This window comes from Ceratotherium simum, chromosome 30 (genome assembly GCF_057802395.1).
Source record: "Ceratotherium simum simum isolate JZ-2026a chromosome 30, ASM5780239v1, whole genome shotgun sequence".
In the NCBI taxonomy this organism is placed as follows: domain Eukaryota; kingdom Metazoa; phylum Chordata; class Mammalia; order Perissodactyla; family Rhinocerotidae; genus Ceratotherium; species Ceratotherium simum.
Genome location: NC_141929.1, coordinates 19,923,176 through 19,936,020, shown reverse-complemented (window position 1 = coordinate 19,936,020; position 12,845 = coordinate 19,923,176). Strand labels below are relative to the sequence as shown.

The window sequence follows — 12,845 nt, the reverse complement described above, 5'->3', positions numbered from 1 at the left end:
ATATGATTTGCAAATATTTTCTCCCATTTTGTGGGTTGCCTTTTTACTCTGTGGATATTGTTTTTAGATGTACAAAATTTTTAAATTTTCATGAATTCCAATTTGTATATATTTTTTCTTTTGTTGCTTTGGTTTTCTTTTGTTGCTTGGTGTCACATCCAAGAAATCATTGCCAAATTCAGTGTAATGAAGCATTTGCCCTATGTTTTCTTCTAAGAATTTTATAATTTTAGGCCTTATATTTAGGTCTCTGACCCATTCTGAGTTAATTTTTGTATATGGTGGTAGGTAAGGGTCCAACTGCATTCTTTAGCATGAAGGGTAGGGGATGGGTAGTTGCTACTCTGCTAAGAGCTGAAATTGACCAAAGTTAACCCCAGTTGACCTTCTAAGCCTTCCCCTGGAAGTTGCAGCCTTCAATAGATTTCAGAATTCCAAATTAGTTACATCAGACAGATTCTGCCAGTGTAGTTGTTGCCTAGGTGGGAGACAGATGCAGGGTGCTTCCTGCTCTACCATCTTCCCCTGTCTCCATAGTTTTGCCTTCTCCAGAACGTCTTATAGTTGGAATCATACAGTATGTAGCCTTTTTAAATTGACTTCTTTTACATAGTAATATGCACATAAGTTTCCTCCGTGTCTTTTCATGGCTTGATACTCCCTTTCTTTTTAGTGCTGAATAATCTTCTATTGTCTGGATGTACCACGGTTTATTTATCCATTCACTTACTGAAGGACATCTTGGTTGCTTTCAAGTTTTGGCAATTATGAAAAAAGTTGCTAAAAACATCGGTGTGCAGGTGTTTGTGTGGACATAAGTTTTCAACTCCTTTGGTTAAATACCAAGTGTTTAGTTTTGTAAGAAATTGCCAAACTGTTGCCCAATATAGTCTGCTTTTTAACATATCTTTTTATATACTAAGTTTCTTAAATTGAAGTTTCTCAAACTGTATTCATATTCTCAGAGTTTATGAGAATATTGAGTTTCAGATATGCTGATGTGGATAGGCACATGCTATAGAAGCTCAGAGCATGCTAGGAGCAGATGGGGAAAGGTTTTGTGGCAAATATGGAAACAACGCCATCAGCCCTTAAAGGCTGTAGAGCAGGATGGCCTGAAAAGAGGAGGGCATTGTTGTTGGTGGGATTGGTGTGAACAGCTGTGTGAAAGTGGTAATGAACATAGCAGGTCATGGAGACAGATAGTGATTATGTGGTTTGAGCAGAAAGTTTGTGTTGGGTAGAAGGTCGGATTATTGGAGAGCAATGAATGCCTTACTAAGGATAATTTACATTTATCCTGCAGGTGTTTGCATATAGTACACATATACTCTTGAGTTGAAAGGGGCCCTGCTCACTTTTTAGCCAGTTCCTTTTGCCTTTAAATAGAATCACACCTAAAATATACTGATCTAATGAATATCTTATTTTAAAATAGCAAAGAAAAATTCACCACAGTCACCTTCAGTGGCTCATTCCTATGTCTAGCAGATGTGTCAATGTCTTCTTTATAACTCATTGAAATCCATCCCATTTCAACCTGTTGGTCCTTGTCTTCTCTTGGTTTAGCCATGATGGTGTTTTAGTTGGATAGAAATCAGGGTTGAACAGCAGAGACCTGCCAAAATAGTGGCTTAAACAAGATAGGAGTTCATTTCTCTCTCATATAGAAATCCAGATATTGGGCAGTCTAGGGCTGTTATGGGGGGGTTGTAAGAGGTGAATAATGGATATGGCGGGAGGCCACTGGAAATCTCTGCCACAGTGGAAATGAGAACAATTCAGCAAACAAGTGTATATCTACTGGACAGATCCTGTTTTAGAGACTAGGCATATAAGGAAATGACACAGTGTCAAATCTTCGGATACTTCCAATCCAGAGAGATTTATCAGAGTTGATTAGGTTACAAGTCAGGCTGAGACAAGAGTTCAACTGTGGCAGAAATAAAGAACTATGGGGGCGAGGCAGTAGCAGTTAGTACTGACTGGGGACGTGGGAAAAGGCTTCATAAAAGAGGAGACATCTAAGTTGGGCATTCAAATAGAATTCAGTGGGCATAGTTGGGCATTCAATGGAGAGGGAGCAGCAGCAGCAAATACAGGTGTGACAGATTAGGAAATTGACTCAGTTTGTGGCTGGAGCTAAGGTAAGCCAAGTTGCAAAGGGCCTGTTTACTAATCATTTTCATTTTATTCTCTTGAAAATGGGAAACAAAGATGTTTTAGATGGGAGGCATGATTAAATGCGTGATTTACAGTGATAACTCAAGCTAGATTTAGTTAGATGGGCAGCAACTAGAGGCAGTAGTGCGAATGGGAGATAATGAGGACCTGTCCTGACACAGGGCAATAATAGCAGTGTGAATGCAAATGAGAAAGTACAAATTGATTAAATACTTGAGGATATGAGAAGAAAACCTGGAGATAAAATATTAAGTATTTTTACCTGCAGTGTTTTGCTAGGGAGTCCAAACTTCAGAAGAGTTGAATTTCTGAATAAAAGACATATCAGATATTTAAGGGGAAAAAAATACAAGGTTACTAAGGTTACAGGCAGTCTGTACATGGTGGGAAAAAACCCACCAGTTTCCTTTCACGACTGTCATATCTGCAATGGTTATCATATATTAATATTTCGAAAGTCAGGGGTTAAGTTGTTTTCACTGGGGACTAGCAACTTAAAGGAAATGGCTCAAGGCTTCATTTATTTTGGAGACTAGTGCTTGACAAGTTATTTCTGCTCTTAAAAATTTATCTCAGTGGAATATAGGGTACAAGATGTTTGTTAGAGATCAACACCGAAAGGAAGAGGAGGAAGGGAGGGTTGAGCAGAGGGAGAGCTCTACAGCGAGAACTGCCCCTCAGAATGTCCCATCCCAGGCTAAAATGCCTGGGCCTCATTCAGTCACTGGATGTGGACTGCCTCTGGAAGGGCATGACATCAGGAGATAGTTCTCTATAGCTGAGGCAGACTCTGAAGAGCAAAACAGCTCTTGTTGCCCAGATCTGGGAAATAAGTCCTTCTCTGAAAGGGATCTGGGCAGTACATCTCTGTTTCAACCTCACATGGATTGCAAGGTTTTTGGCCAAATATGTGAAGCAGGGCCTCATCCAACTATGATTACTTTGCACCTGTATCATCATTATACAGCCATTTCTCTGTCATTACAAATATCAAACAATTTTCAATGGTAAAAAGAGAATTATGGTCCTATCACATTAGTTATGTGGGTGTAAAAACCTGGACTAGACAACAATATCATAATTATATTTGCTGTTGGAATTAAGTGAAGAAAAAGAAGAAAATAAATTGAAGTATAAGACAAGAAAAAAATTGATCTTAGAATGCAAATTGCTTCTTCTTCCTGGCTTTTCCTGATTGTGGTATATGACATGCTTAGTCATAATGATGGCAGAGTGAGGTGTCAGTTTTTCTTTTTCAGGAGTGAGCTTATATCTTGAGTATGACACGAAAAGCATAACAACCAAAGGAAAAATAGATGGATTGGACTTCACAAAAATTAAAAACTTTTGTGCTTCAAAGGACACTATCACAAAAGTAAAAAGACAGCCCACAAAATGGGAGAAAATATTTGCAAATCATATATTTGACAAGGGTCTAGTATCTATTCTATATAAAGAACTCTTGCAACTCAATAACAAAAAGATGAACAACTCTCAATTAGGAAATGAGCAAAGGATTAAATTGACATTTCTTCAAAGGAGATATACAACTAGCCAACATGCACATGAATGATGCTCAACATCACTAGCCATCAGGGAAATGCAAATCAAAACCACAAGAAGATACCGCTTCACATCCACTAGGATGGCTAGAATCAAAAGGACAAATAAGAAGTGATGGTGAGGATATGGAGAAATTGGAACCCTCATACATTGCTGGTGGGAAAATAAAATGGAATAGCTTCTTTGGAAAACAGTTTGGCAGTTCCTGAAAAAGTTAAACATAGAGTTATCATTTGACCCAGCAATTCCACTCATAGGTATATATCCAAGAGAAATGAAAACATATATTCACACAAAGACTTTGTACAGGAATGAAAGCAGCGTTATCCATAATAGCCAAAACGTCCATCATCTGATGAATGGATAAACAAAATACAATAAACCCGTATAAGGCATATTATTCAGCCTAAAAACGAATGAAGTACTATTACATGCTACAATGTGTATCTTAAAAACATCATGCTAAATGACAGAAACCAGAAACAAAAGGTCAAATATTGTATTATTCCGTTAACATTAAATGTCCAGAATAGGCAAATCCATAGGGTCAGAAAGTATATTGATGATTGCCAGGGGCTGATGGGGAGGAGAGAATTGAGAGTGACAGCTAATTCGGTTTCTTTTTGGGAAATGAAGTTAGTGGTGATGGTTGCACAACTTTATGAATATATTAAAAATCACTGAATTGTATACTGTAAAAGGGTGAATTGTATGTGAATTGTATCTCAGTTAAAATAAAGATTCCCCTCTCCAAAAATAGTGATTCCATAGAACCTGGTAATTGATTAAGATTTGAGATGTGTGAGTCAAAGAAAAAGTTTCTATCTTGAGGAATTGGGTGAGTAATAATGCCAATACTAAGATGTGGGTTGGGGGTGGAGGTGGGGGTCACCAGCAGAGTTAGGCTTGGAAGTGAAGATAATGAGTTTGGTTTAGAAAATACTGACCTTTTAGTTGTCTGTGGGGTATTCTTGTGGGGGCAGTTCAAGAAACTTAGGTCTGGACGTCAAAAGAGAGATGACAATTAAGAGATTTAGATTTACGGTCATCCAAATTTCAGTACTAGCTGAAACCAAAGAAAAGGTATGATAGCATTCAGCAAAGAGTTTGGACCTTGGGGGATTTGCTTGAACCAAGAGGTAGGTTGAAAGAAAAAGAACCTGTGAATCTGGAAAAGAGCATTAGTGTGGTAGGAGGAAAACCAGGATGAAGCAGGGTCTTGGACATCTGGGGAGTGTAAGTGTTGTTCTGTAAGATAAGGATAAGAGGAGCCCTGAACCCAAAGTCACAGCTTACTAACCATTCTCATTTTCTACTAAGAATCAGATTAAAACCAGCAATTTCTCTTTCACCTTGTTTTTTCTGTATTACTAGTGCAATAGGAACCAGAGAACATAAACTTTGAGAGCTCATGTCACTTGGAGAAAAGTAGTTCTGTCAAGTACAATGGTGGAAGAGTGTCTTGTGTTGAAGTAATAGGACATTTCAGTCCCAGAAGGCAACTCAGAAATAGGAAGCATTTTAGAGCCCCAAATGGACTAAGGGGCTGTATTTTCAAAAGGCTGCCTTTATTCACTCTGTACGGTCAGTTGCCCTGGCTTATAGTAGCTTTCTGTTGCCAGAGCCTGCAGATGAGAACTAGCAGAAGAGCACATTGTGTGACTAAGGCCCAAGTTTTCTGCAACTGTCTTAATTCTTACACAATCCTGCTAGGAAAAAAACCTCGCTAGACAAACAAGCAAACAAAAGAAACTCTTATTTTCATCCAGGTTCCTCCGGCAGACCCCAAATCCCAGAATTACACAATTAATAAGTATTGACCAGGAATGTGCAAAAACTTTTGTACAAGTGTTGTAATCTAATAGAAATCCTAACTAGCTCTTTTGTGTGTGTGTGTGTGAGGAAGATCAGCCCTGTGCTAACATCTGCCAGTCGTCCTCTTTTTTTTTGCTGAGGAAGACTGGCCCTGGGCTAACATCCATGCCCATCTTCCTCCACTTTATATGGGACGCCACCACCCAAGCGGTGCGTCGGTGCATGCCTGGGATCCGAACCGGCGAACCCCGGGCCGCTGCAGGGGAGTGCATGCACCCAACCGCTTGTGCCACTGGGCCGGCCCCCTAACTAGCTCTTTTTGATAACAGTTTCCAGGGTGGCCAGGACTAGGATATACTTTTTGTTTGTTTTCCCTTTTTATTTTTGAAGTTGTTTCTCTAATCATAGGCAAAAAATACTGGGAGACCTAAGGATTTAGCATTCTTCTCTATGAAATAGGTCCTGATTAGTCTTTCTCTTTTTTCAAATGAGGAAATCAAGGCAGAAGGAGGCTAATTTGAAACCACGAATCACTGCAGACTGCTAATTACAGCCCTGAAGATATGTGATGTCAGGAGTCTACTCCCAGCTCTCTCCCTCTGTGGCTGGAGATTGTTGAATTGGTCTCAAAGTTCATTATTTATTTACTTAGGAAATGTGCAAAATATTTGTCTTCCTCTTAATTTCTTTTGAGCACTTCATAATTTATGAAGCCATTTCATATCCACCATCTTGTTAAAACCTCACCACAACTCTAAGAGATAGGCAGATCAGGTTTTATCATCATTGTTTTACAAATGAAGTGAGAGATTCAGAGAGGTTAAGCAATTTACCCAAATTCACATGGTTTCCACGTGGTGGCACCAGAACTAGTTCTCAATCTTGTGACTTCCCTTCCAGTATCTTTCTGTAAGACATGTTACTTTTGAAGTCTGGTCAGTGCTTCATTGTATGCCTTTTCTTTTAACACAGACTCAAACAAAGGACTTTTTATTCCTTTCCCCAACCGGGAAATAAAGGATTCCCTAACAAGTACTTCTGCAACCCAGGGCAATGGTATACCAGATCAGAAATTAGACACTTTCCCACTGGGGACACAGGTAATGTATTCACTTTCCTGTTGGTCTGTTGACTAGTCAATGATTAATACTAATAATTCAGTGGACTCTCAATTATTTATGAAGGTCTAAGAGGACTCGTTTGATGAAGGCATTTTAGACCCTTTAAAGGGAAAGGGCAGGACAGGATGCAGAGGACCTTCTGCATTAATTTTAATCTCCTCTTTCCCCACTAACCTGTTATCAAATGTAGTATATTTCTATATAGAACTTTAGCATGTTTTATGCCAGATATTTTTGTTTCTCAAACAGTAATACAACTTGTTATAGTTTTTGGCTGGTTTTAAAATTTCTCCTCCCTACCCAATGTCTCCATCTCCTGTTACCTTGCTCCTTACATTTTCTACCTCTGCCTCTTAATTACTGAATCTTACATCTTGAGTGGCTTTCCCAAAGCTGCCTCTTCATTGGAAAATAAAAAAAGAAAAATTAAGGGGTAGAGATGTCATAGAAGTTGTGGGCAATGGGGAGACAGAGATTATGCAACATGGGGGAAGAATTAAGAATAAGTTTGTTTGTTGTTTTTTTTTGTGAGGAAGATCAGCCATGAGCTAACATCCATGCTGATCCTCCTCTTTTTGCTGAGGAAGACCGGCTCTGAGCTAACATCTATTGCCAATCCTCCTCCTTTTTTTTTCCCCCAAGGCCCCAGTAGATAGTTGTATGTCATAGTTGCACATCCTTCTAGTTGCTGTATGTGGGACTCGGCCTCAGCATGGCCAGAGAAGCGGTGCATCAGTGTGTGCCCGGAATCCGAAACCCGAGCCGCCAGTAGCGAAGCATGCACACTTAACCGCCAAGCCACGGGGCCGGCCCTAAGAATAAGTTTTTAATGAAAATAGTTAGTGGGAGTGGGATACAACCATTGTATAAGACTTATTTGTATGAGGGAATATAATGCAGAAGTGACTACTTTATATTCAACTTCTCTTTTTGTCTGCATTTTATTTGGTAAATTATGAGTAATGAAATTGCTGAAAATAACCAGAAAAAGAAAGGAAAGAAGCAAAAGCTCTGATTAACCCACAATTTGGATAATCAACACTGTACTAGTAGAAAGTTAGTAAGATTTTTTTCAGTTTGATATACAAAACCTTCATTTTATAAAAAGACAGATTAGCATTTAGTTGATTTCTTTGTTTTTGGAGATTCTACTTGGGTGACTTAGAAACTATCTCAGTTACCACTTTTTAAAATCTTAGTATTGATTTAAAGGAAATGGAGACAAAGGATACTCCAATCTCAAAGTTAAATGGCACTTTTTAGATTAAAAAAAAAAACTTCTTTGAAATTAGTTCTTGAAGTGAGAGAAAAAGGAAACTGAATAGCTTGCTGTATATACTTTTAGTTTAAAAAATAAATGAGCCCACTTGGTTCAGTATCAAATTGTGGCCGGCCCAGTGGTGCAAGTGGTTAAGTGCGCGGGCTCTGCTGGAGTGGCCCAGGGTTCGCTGGTTTGAATTCTGGCCGCGCACTGTTGCACCGCTTGGCAGGCCATGCTGTGGCTGCGTCCTATATAAAGTGGAGGAAGATGGGCATGGATGTTAACCCAGGGCCAGTCTTCCTCAGCAAAAAAAGAGGAGGATTGGCAGATGTTAGCACAGGGCTGATCTTCCTCACAAAAAAAAAAAAAGAAGAAAAAATAAGGAAGTGGGATTTCTTTCTCTGCATAACTACCAAAGAGATACTGAACACTTTAAGATGATTTTTAAAAAAGCAAACCCTATATGGCTTTCTATTTTGTATCAATCCTTGCTTAATTATGCCTGAGATTAATGTTTATCCTATTAAAACTCTCAGTAGATCCTGTGGTCAATATTTATCTTCACCAGAAGGTAAAATAAGTATGGGAGTTCTTTAAACAGAAAAAATAAAGTTGGAAAAGGTGGCGCCATCTAACTTCTATGCTGAGCTATCTAAAGCAGAGAAAATGTAGTATTTCATCGGTATATCCTTTACCATCTAAGGATATTTTGTATTTTCAGGAGTCTCCTTACCTACTACCTACTCCAAAGCAACTCTGGAATCTCTTTGTATTGTGGCTGTTTTGAAATAGGCTTAAACCTGGACCTTTGCTTGAAGGTCTGTTTCCCTAGTTTTCAGGGATGGACTTGCTCACTAATAGGAAAGTATTCTGAATCCCTGTAGAAAGCTTATATCTGAACCCCCATTGACTCCATTCTCCTAAACTTTCAAACTTTTTTTAGATGCAGGAAGTGGCAAGAAGGGAGATGCCAAGTGACAATCACCAGGAAGATGGTAAATATTTTGCTCACTGAGTATTTTTCTCCACACTAATCAGAGAAATCTAGATGTGATGGGATTTGGGAGAAAATGGAGATGTCTCATCTGTGGGGCTCTATGTGGTCAACTCTCTTCTGCTTTTATGAAGGGCTGCCCTGGATGCTTAGTGACCTGTGAGGCCTATCCGGTTGAAGAGTGGATATTCTGACTTCCTTTGTTCTTGACTTTTTGTATTGGCTGACTATTCCTAGTTTGTTTGTTTTTTTCCTTAGCTTTCTTGCCGCCTTTTGGATTTATTATTTTTTTATTCATCCATTTCTTCCTTCTACTAGTTTGTAAGTTATAGAGTACTTCTATACTTTTAGTATTATTCCCCAAACTACAATGTGTCTTTAACTTATACAATTTTAAAATTAATAAATACCTTAACTCTAATTCAAAGACCTTAAAGTACTTTACTTCTTTTAATCCTTCCTGATATATGTTTTATTATTATGGATTTTAATTCTCTCTTATTTTTTGTGTGTGTGTGAGAAGATTAGCCCTGAGCTAATATCTATTGCCAATCCTCCTCTTTTTGCTGAGGAAGATTGGCCCTGGGCTAACGTCCATGCCTATCTTCCTCTACTTTATATGTGGGATGCCTGCCACAGCATGGCTGGATAAGTGGTGCGTAGGTCCACACCTGGGATCCAAACCTGTGAACCCTGAGCCGCCGAAGCAGAGCACCCAAACTTAACCACTACGCCACCTGGCCAGCCCCAATTTTCTATATTTTTTAAAGCCCACAGATAATATTTTTACACAGTCCATGTTCATTTTTTATTTTTGTAAGGAAGATCAGCCCTGAGCTAACATCCATGCCAATCCTCCTCTTTTTGCTGAGGAAGACTGGCCCTGGACTAACATCCGTGCCCACCTTCCTCTACTTTATATGGGATGCCGCCACCGCGTGGCCTGACAAGCGGTGCATTGGTGTGCACCAGGGATCCAAACCTGGGCTGCCAGCAGCAGAGCGTGCACACTTAACTGCTACGCCACGGGGCTGGCCCCCCATGTTCATTTAAATTTATCCATGTGTTTACCACTTTGTTTGCTTCTCTTTTCTTTTTTTCATCCCAGAATTCCTTTCTGAGATCATTTTCCTCTGGCTTACAGTATGTCTTTTAGAATTTCACTTAGTATGGGTCTACTGGTGATGAACTCTTTCAGTTTTTGTTTGTCTGCAAATGCCTCTATTTCACCATCATTATTAAAGGGTATTTTTGCTGGGTATAAATTTCTAGGTTGGCAGTTATTTCTTTCAGAATATTGAAGGTATTCCACTGTATTCTATCTTTTGTGGCTGCTTTTGAGAAGTCAGCTAGAAGTATGTCACTCCTGCAAAATCTATCTTTTTTTCTCTGGTTACTTTTAAGATTTTCCAATTTTTCTGCAGTTTTCTGTAGTTTCACTATGACATGGATTTATCTTTATTTATCCTATTTAGTATTTTTTACACTAGAATCTGTGAATTGTGTCTTCTTAGTTCTGGAAAATGCTTCAAATATTGTTTGTCTCCCATTCTTTCTCTCTTGTCCTTCTGAGACTCTTGATTAAATAAATATATGTCAAAGATTTTCACTTTGTCCTCTTTGTCTCTTATTCTTTTATATTTTTCATCTTTTTCTGTCTGATCTGCATTCTGGATAATTCTTTCTGACCCATCTTTAAGTTTACTAACATTGTCTTTAGCTGTATCTAATCTGCTATTAAGCTTGTCTGCTGAATTCTTAATTTCAATTGTTTTATTTTTCATTTTCATACATTTGGTTCTTTTTCAAATCTGCTGGATCACTTTTTATAAGCAGAAAATTTCCAGCTTCTTTTATATTTCTTTAAACATAGTAAACATAGCTGTCATATGGGCTGCATCTGTTAATTCTAGTATCTGAAGTTTTTATGGGTCCATGTTTGTTTTGTGGGTCTATATTTTTTCTACTCATTCTCACTTGTATTGTCTTGTTTCCTTTTTTGTTTGTTTGTTTTGGCTATTTGCTGGCTATTGTATTTGAAACACTATTTGTAGGAATGATTTAAAGTGAAGGTGTCTTTTCCAGATCAGATTTTCATTAGCTTCTACCAGGTGCCTGGGGCACTATCAGTCTGGGATCACCTTAATCCAGGCTCAAGGTTTGAGGTTCCCTGGACCACCCAGATGATGCAAACCTGGATTACCAGTCAGTACAAGAGGTGGTTAATTTCCAGTTTACCTTTACTTTGAAGGTTGTATCCTGCTCAGGGTTCCATCTTAATCTGGGTGTGTGTCAGGGAGTGGTTTGTCATATTCCTCACCTTGGATAGATCCTAGATTTGGACTTCTGTACTTGTCACCCTAAAACTCCTTAGGGTAAAAGTGACTTTAAGTGTTAGACTTACCTATATGAGTTCTTGCTGTTTCTTAGATTTTGGTCTAGAAATTATTCACCAGCTTATTAGCTCTTTGATGTTTTTGAGAATACATATCATCCACCTTTTTTAATGTCCCTCAACAGGAGGGATAGTCTGAATTATCTAACCTCGTTACTTGTTCTTAGATTCTTTTTGTTACATAAAGATATTGTTCTACAACCTTTCTCCCACTGTATAGGCTGGCCCTGGTAAAACACTGATATTCTTATAGGTTCTATAGAGTTAGAATATACTTAGTTCCACTTCTTTTAAGTCAATGTGACTAACTCAGATATAGTATTTTTTTGTTTCCTAAGGAAGCCCTTCAAGCATATGAAGCTCTGAAAACCCCAAAGAGCACAAAGACTTCTTTTTCTGTCTGCTGCTCTACTTGCCCCACTCTGAGGCTTTTTGGAGATGACAGATACAGCTGTCTGAGAGAAATGCTTTATACCTGGGTTAGGGATTTTCATAGATTTTGCATTCCCTGCCATTTAATTGGCTTAGGATAGTGGTTCCCAAGGCGTGAACCTAGAACATATGGGTGTGACTGGGGGTTGGAGTGGGCTTAGCTTTATTGCGAGGAGTCTATGAAATCATACACCTACCAACTGTTGTCTATAGATTGAATACATAAGATCACAACTGTTGTCACGTGTGGGTGCACCAAATTTTTTGATATGAAAATAGTGTCTAGAAAACTCTGACAGTACAGTTTTAGGAAGAAGCTACTAGGGGATTAGGTTGACATGAAATTTCTCTCTAGAATGTTACAGATTCTTTACTGTTTACACAGTGTCCAACATGTTTTGTTGTTGTTCCATGTAGAAGTCCTTTCATCACTATGCTACCATTTAACAAAATTATAAACCATCTTTTCCTGAGAACTTTTTCTGGTAGACAGAGGTATGTCCAGTGAACAGAGGTACCCTAACTGGGCCAAGAAGAATTCTTATTATATTTTGGGTTTTTTTCTTGGTGGTGGTTAGAATTCAGACGCTACTCACCTCGTCAGTCCACAGTCCGATCCCCGGAGAAGATGGATAGAGAAGGATACCGAATATCTCTTTTGGACCATAAGTCTTCAAGTTCTTCTCCAGAAAAGGACTTGATACTAAAACCTGATACATATCAGCTTAACCATGATGCTTCGTTGGGTAAACGCCTGGATGTGGGTGATTCTAGCCAGATTCATCCCTATCAGTTACCTTCAGATGTTGGTCTAGAAAATTATGATGGTACTTATTCTCAAACTCTATCCCAGCATGGAAGTCTTGGTAAAAGGCCTCAGAGAAACAAGAACTACCGAGAATATAGCATAAATCCTTCAAATGACATGAAGGCCACCACATCCCATTCCTGTGGAGACTTACTGACTTCTCTGTCAAACATTGACTCCAGCACCGGAAGGCTTTTGAAGCTTAGTTCAGGTAATAGCTTCTATCAGTTTATAGGCCTTTTTCATAGGCATGATGATGGAAGTTATAACTG

The 12,845-nt window shown here is 38.7% G+C and overlaps 1 protein-coding gene across 1 annotated transcript in view; it reads left to right on the top strand.

The window, feature by feature from the left end:
• LRRC36 (leucine rich repeat containing 36) overlaps positions 1-12,845 on the top strand; it is a 53,918-nt gene that overhangs the window by 28,499 nt on the left and 12,574 nt on the right. The window contains exons 6-8 of the mRNA XM_004431721.2: positions 6,535-6,662; positions 8,888-8,939; positions 12,344-12,784. Of these exons, the coding sequence (XP_004431778.2) occupies positions 6,535-6,662; positions 8,888-8,939; positions 12,344-12,784 (621 nt within the window). The remainder of the gene's footprint in view (positions 1-6,534; positions 6,663-8,887; positions 8,940-12,343; positions 12,785-12,845) is intronic.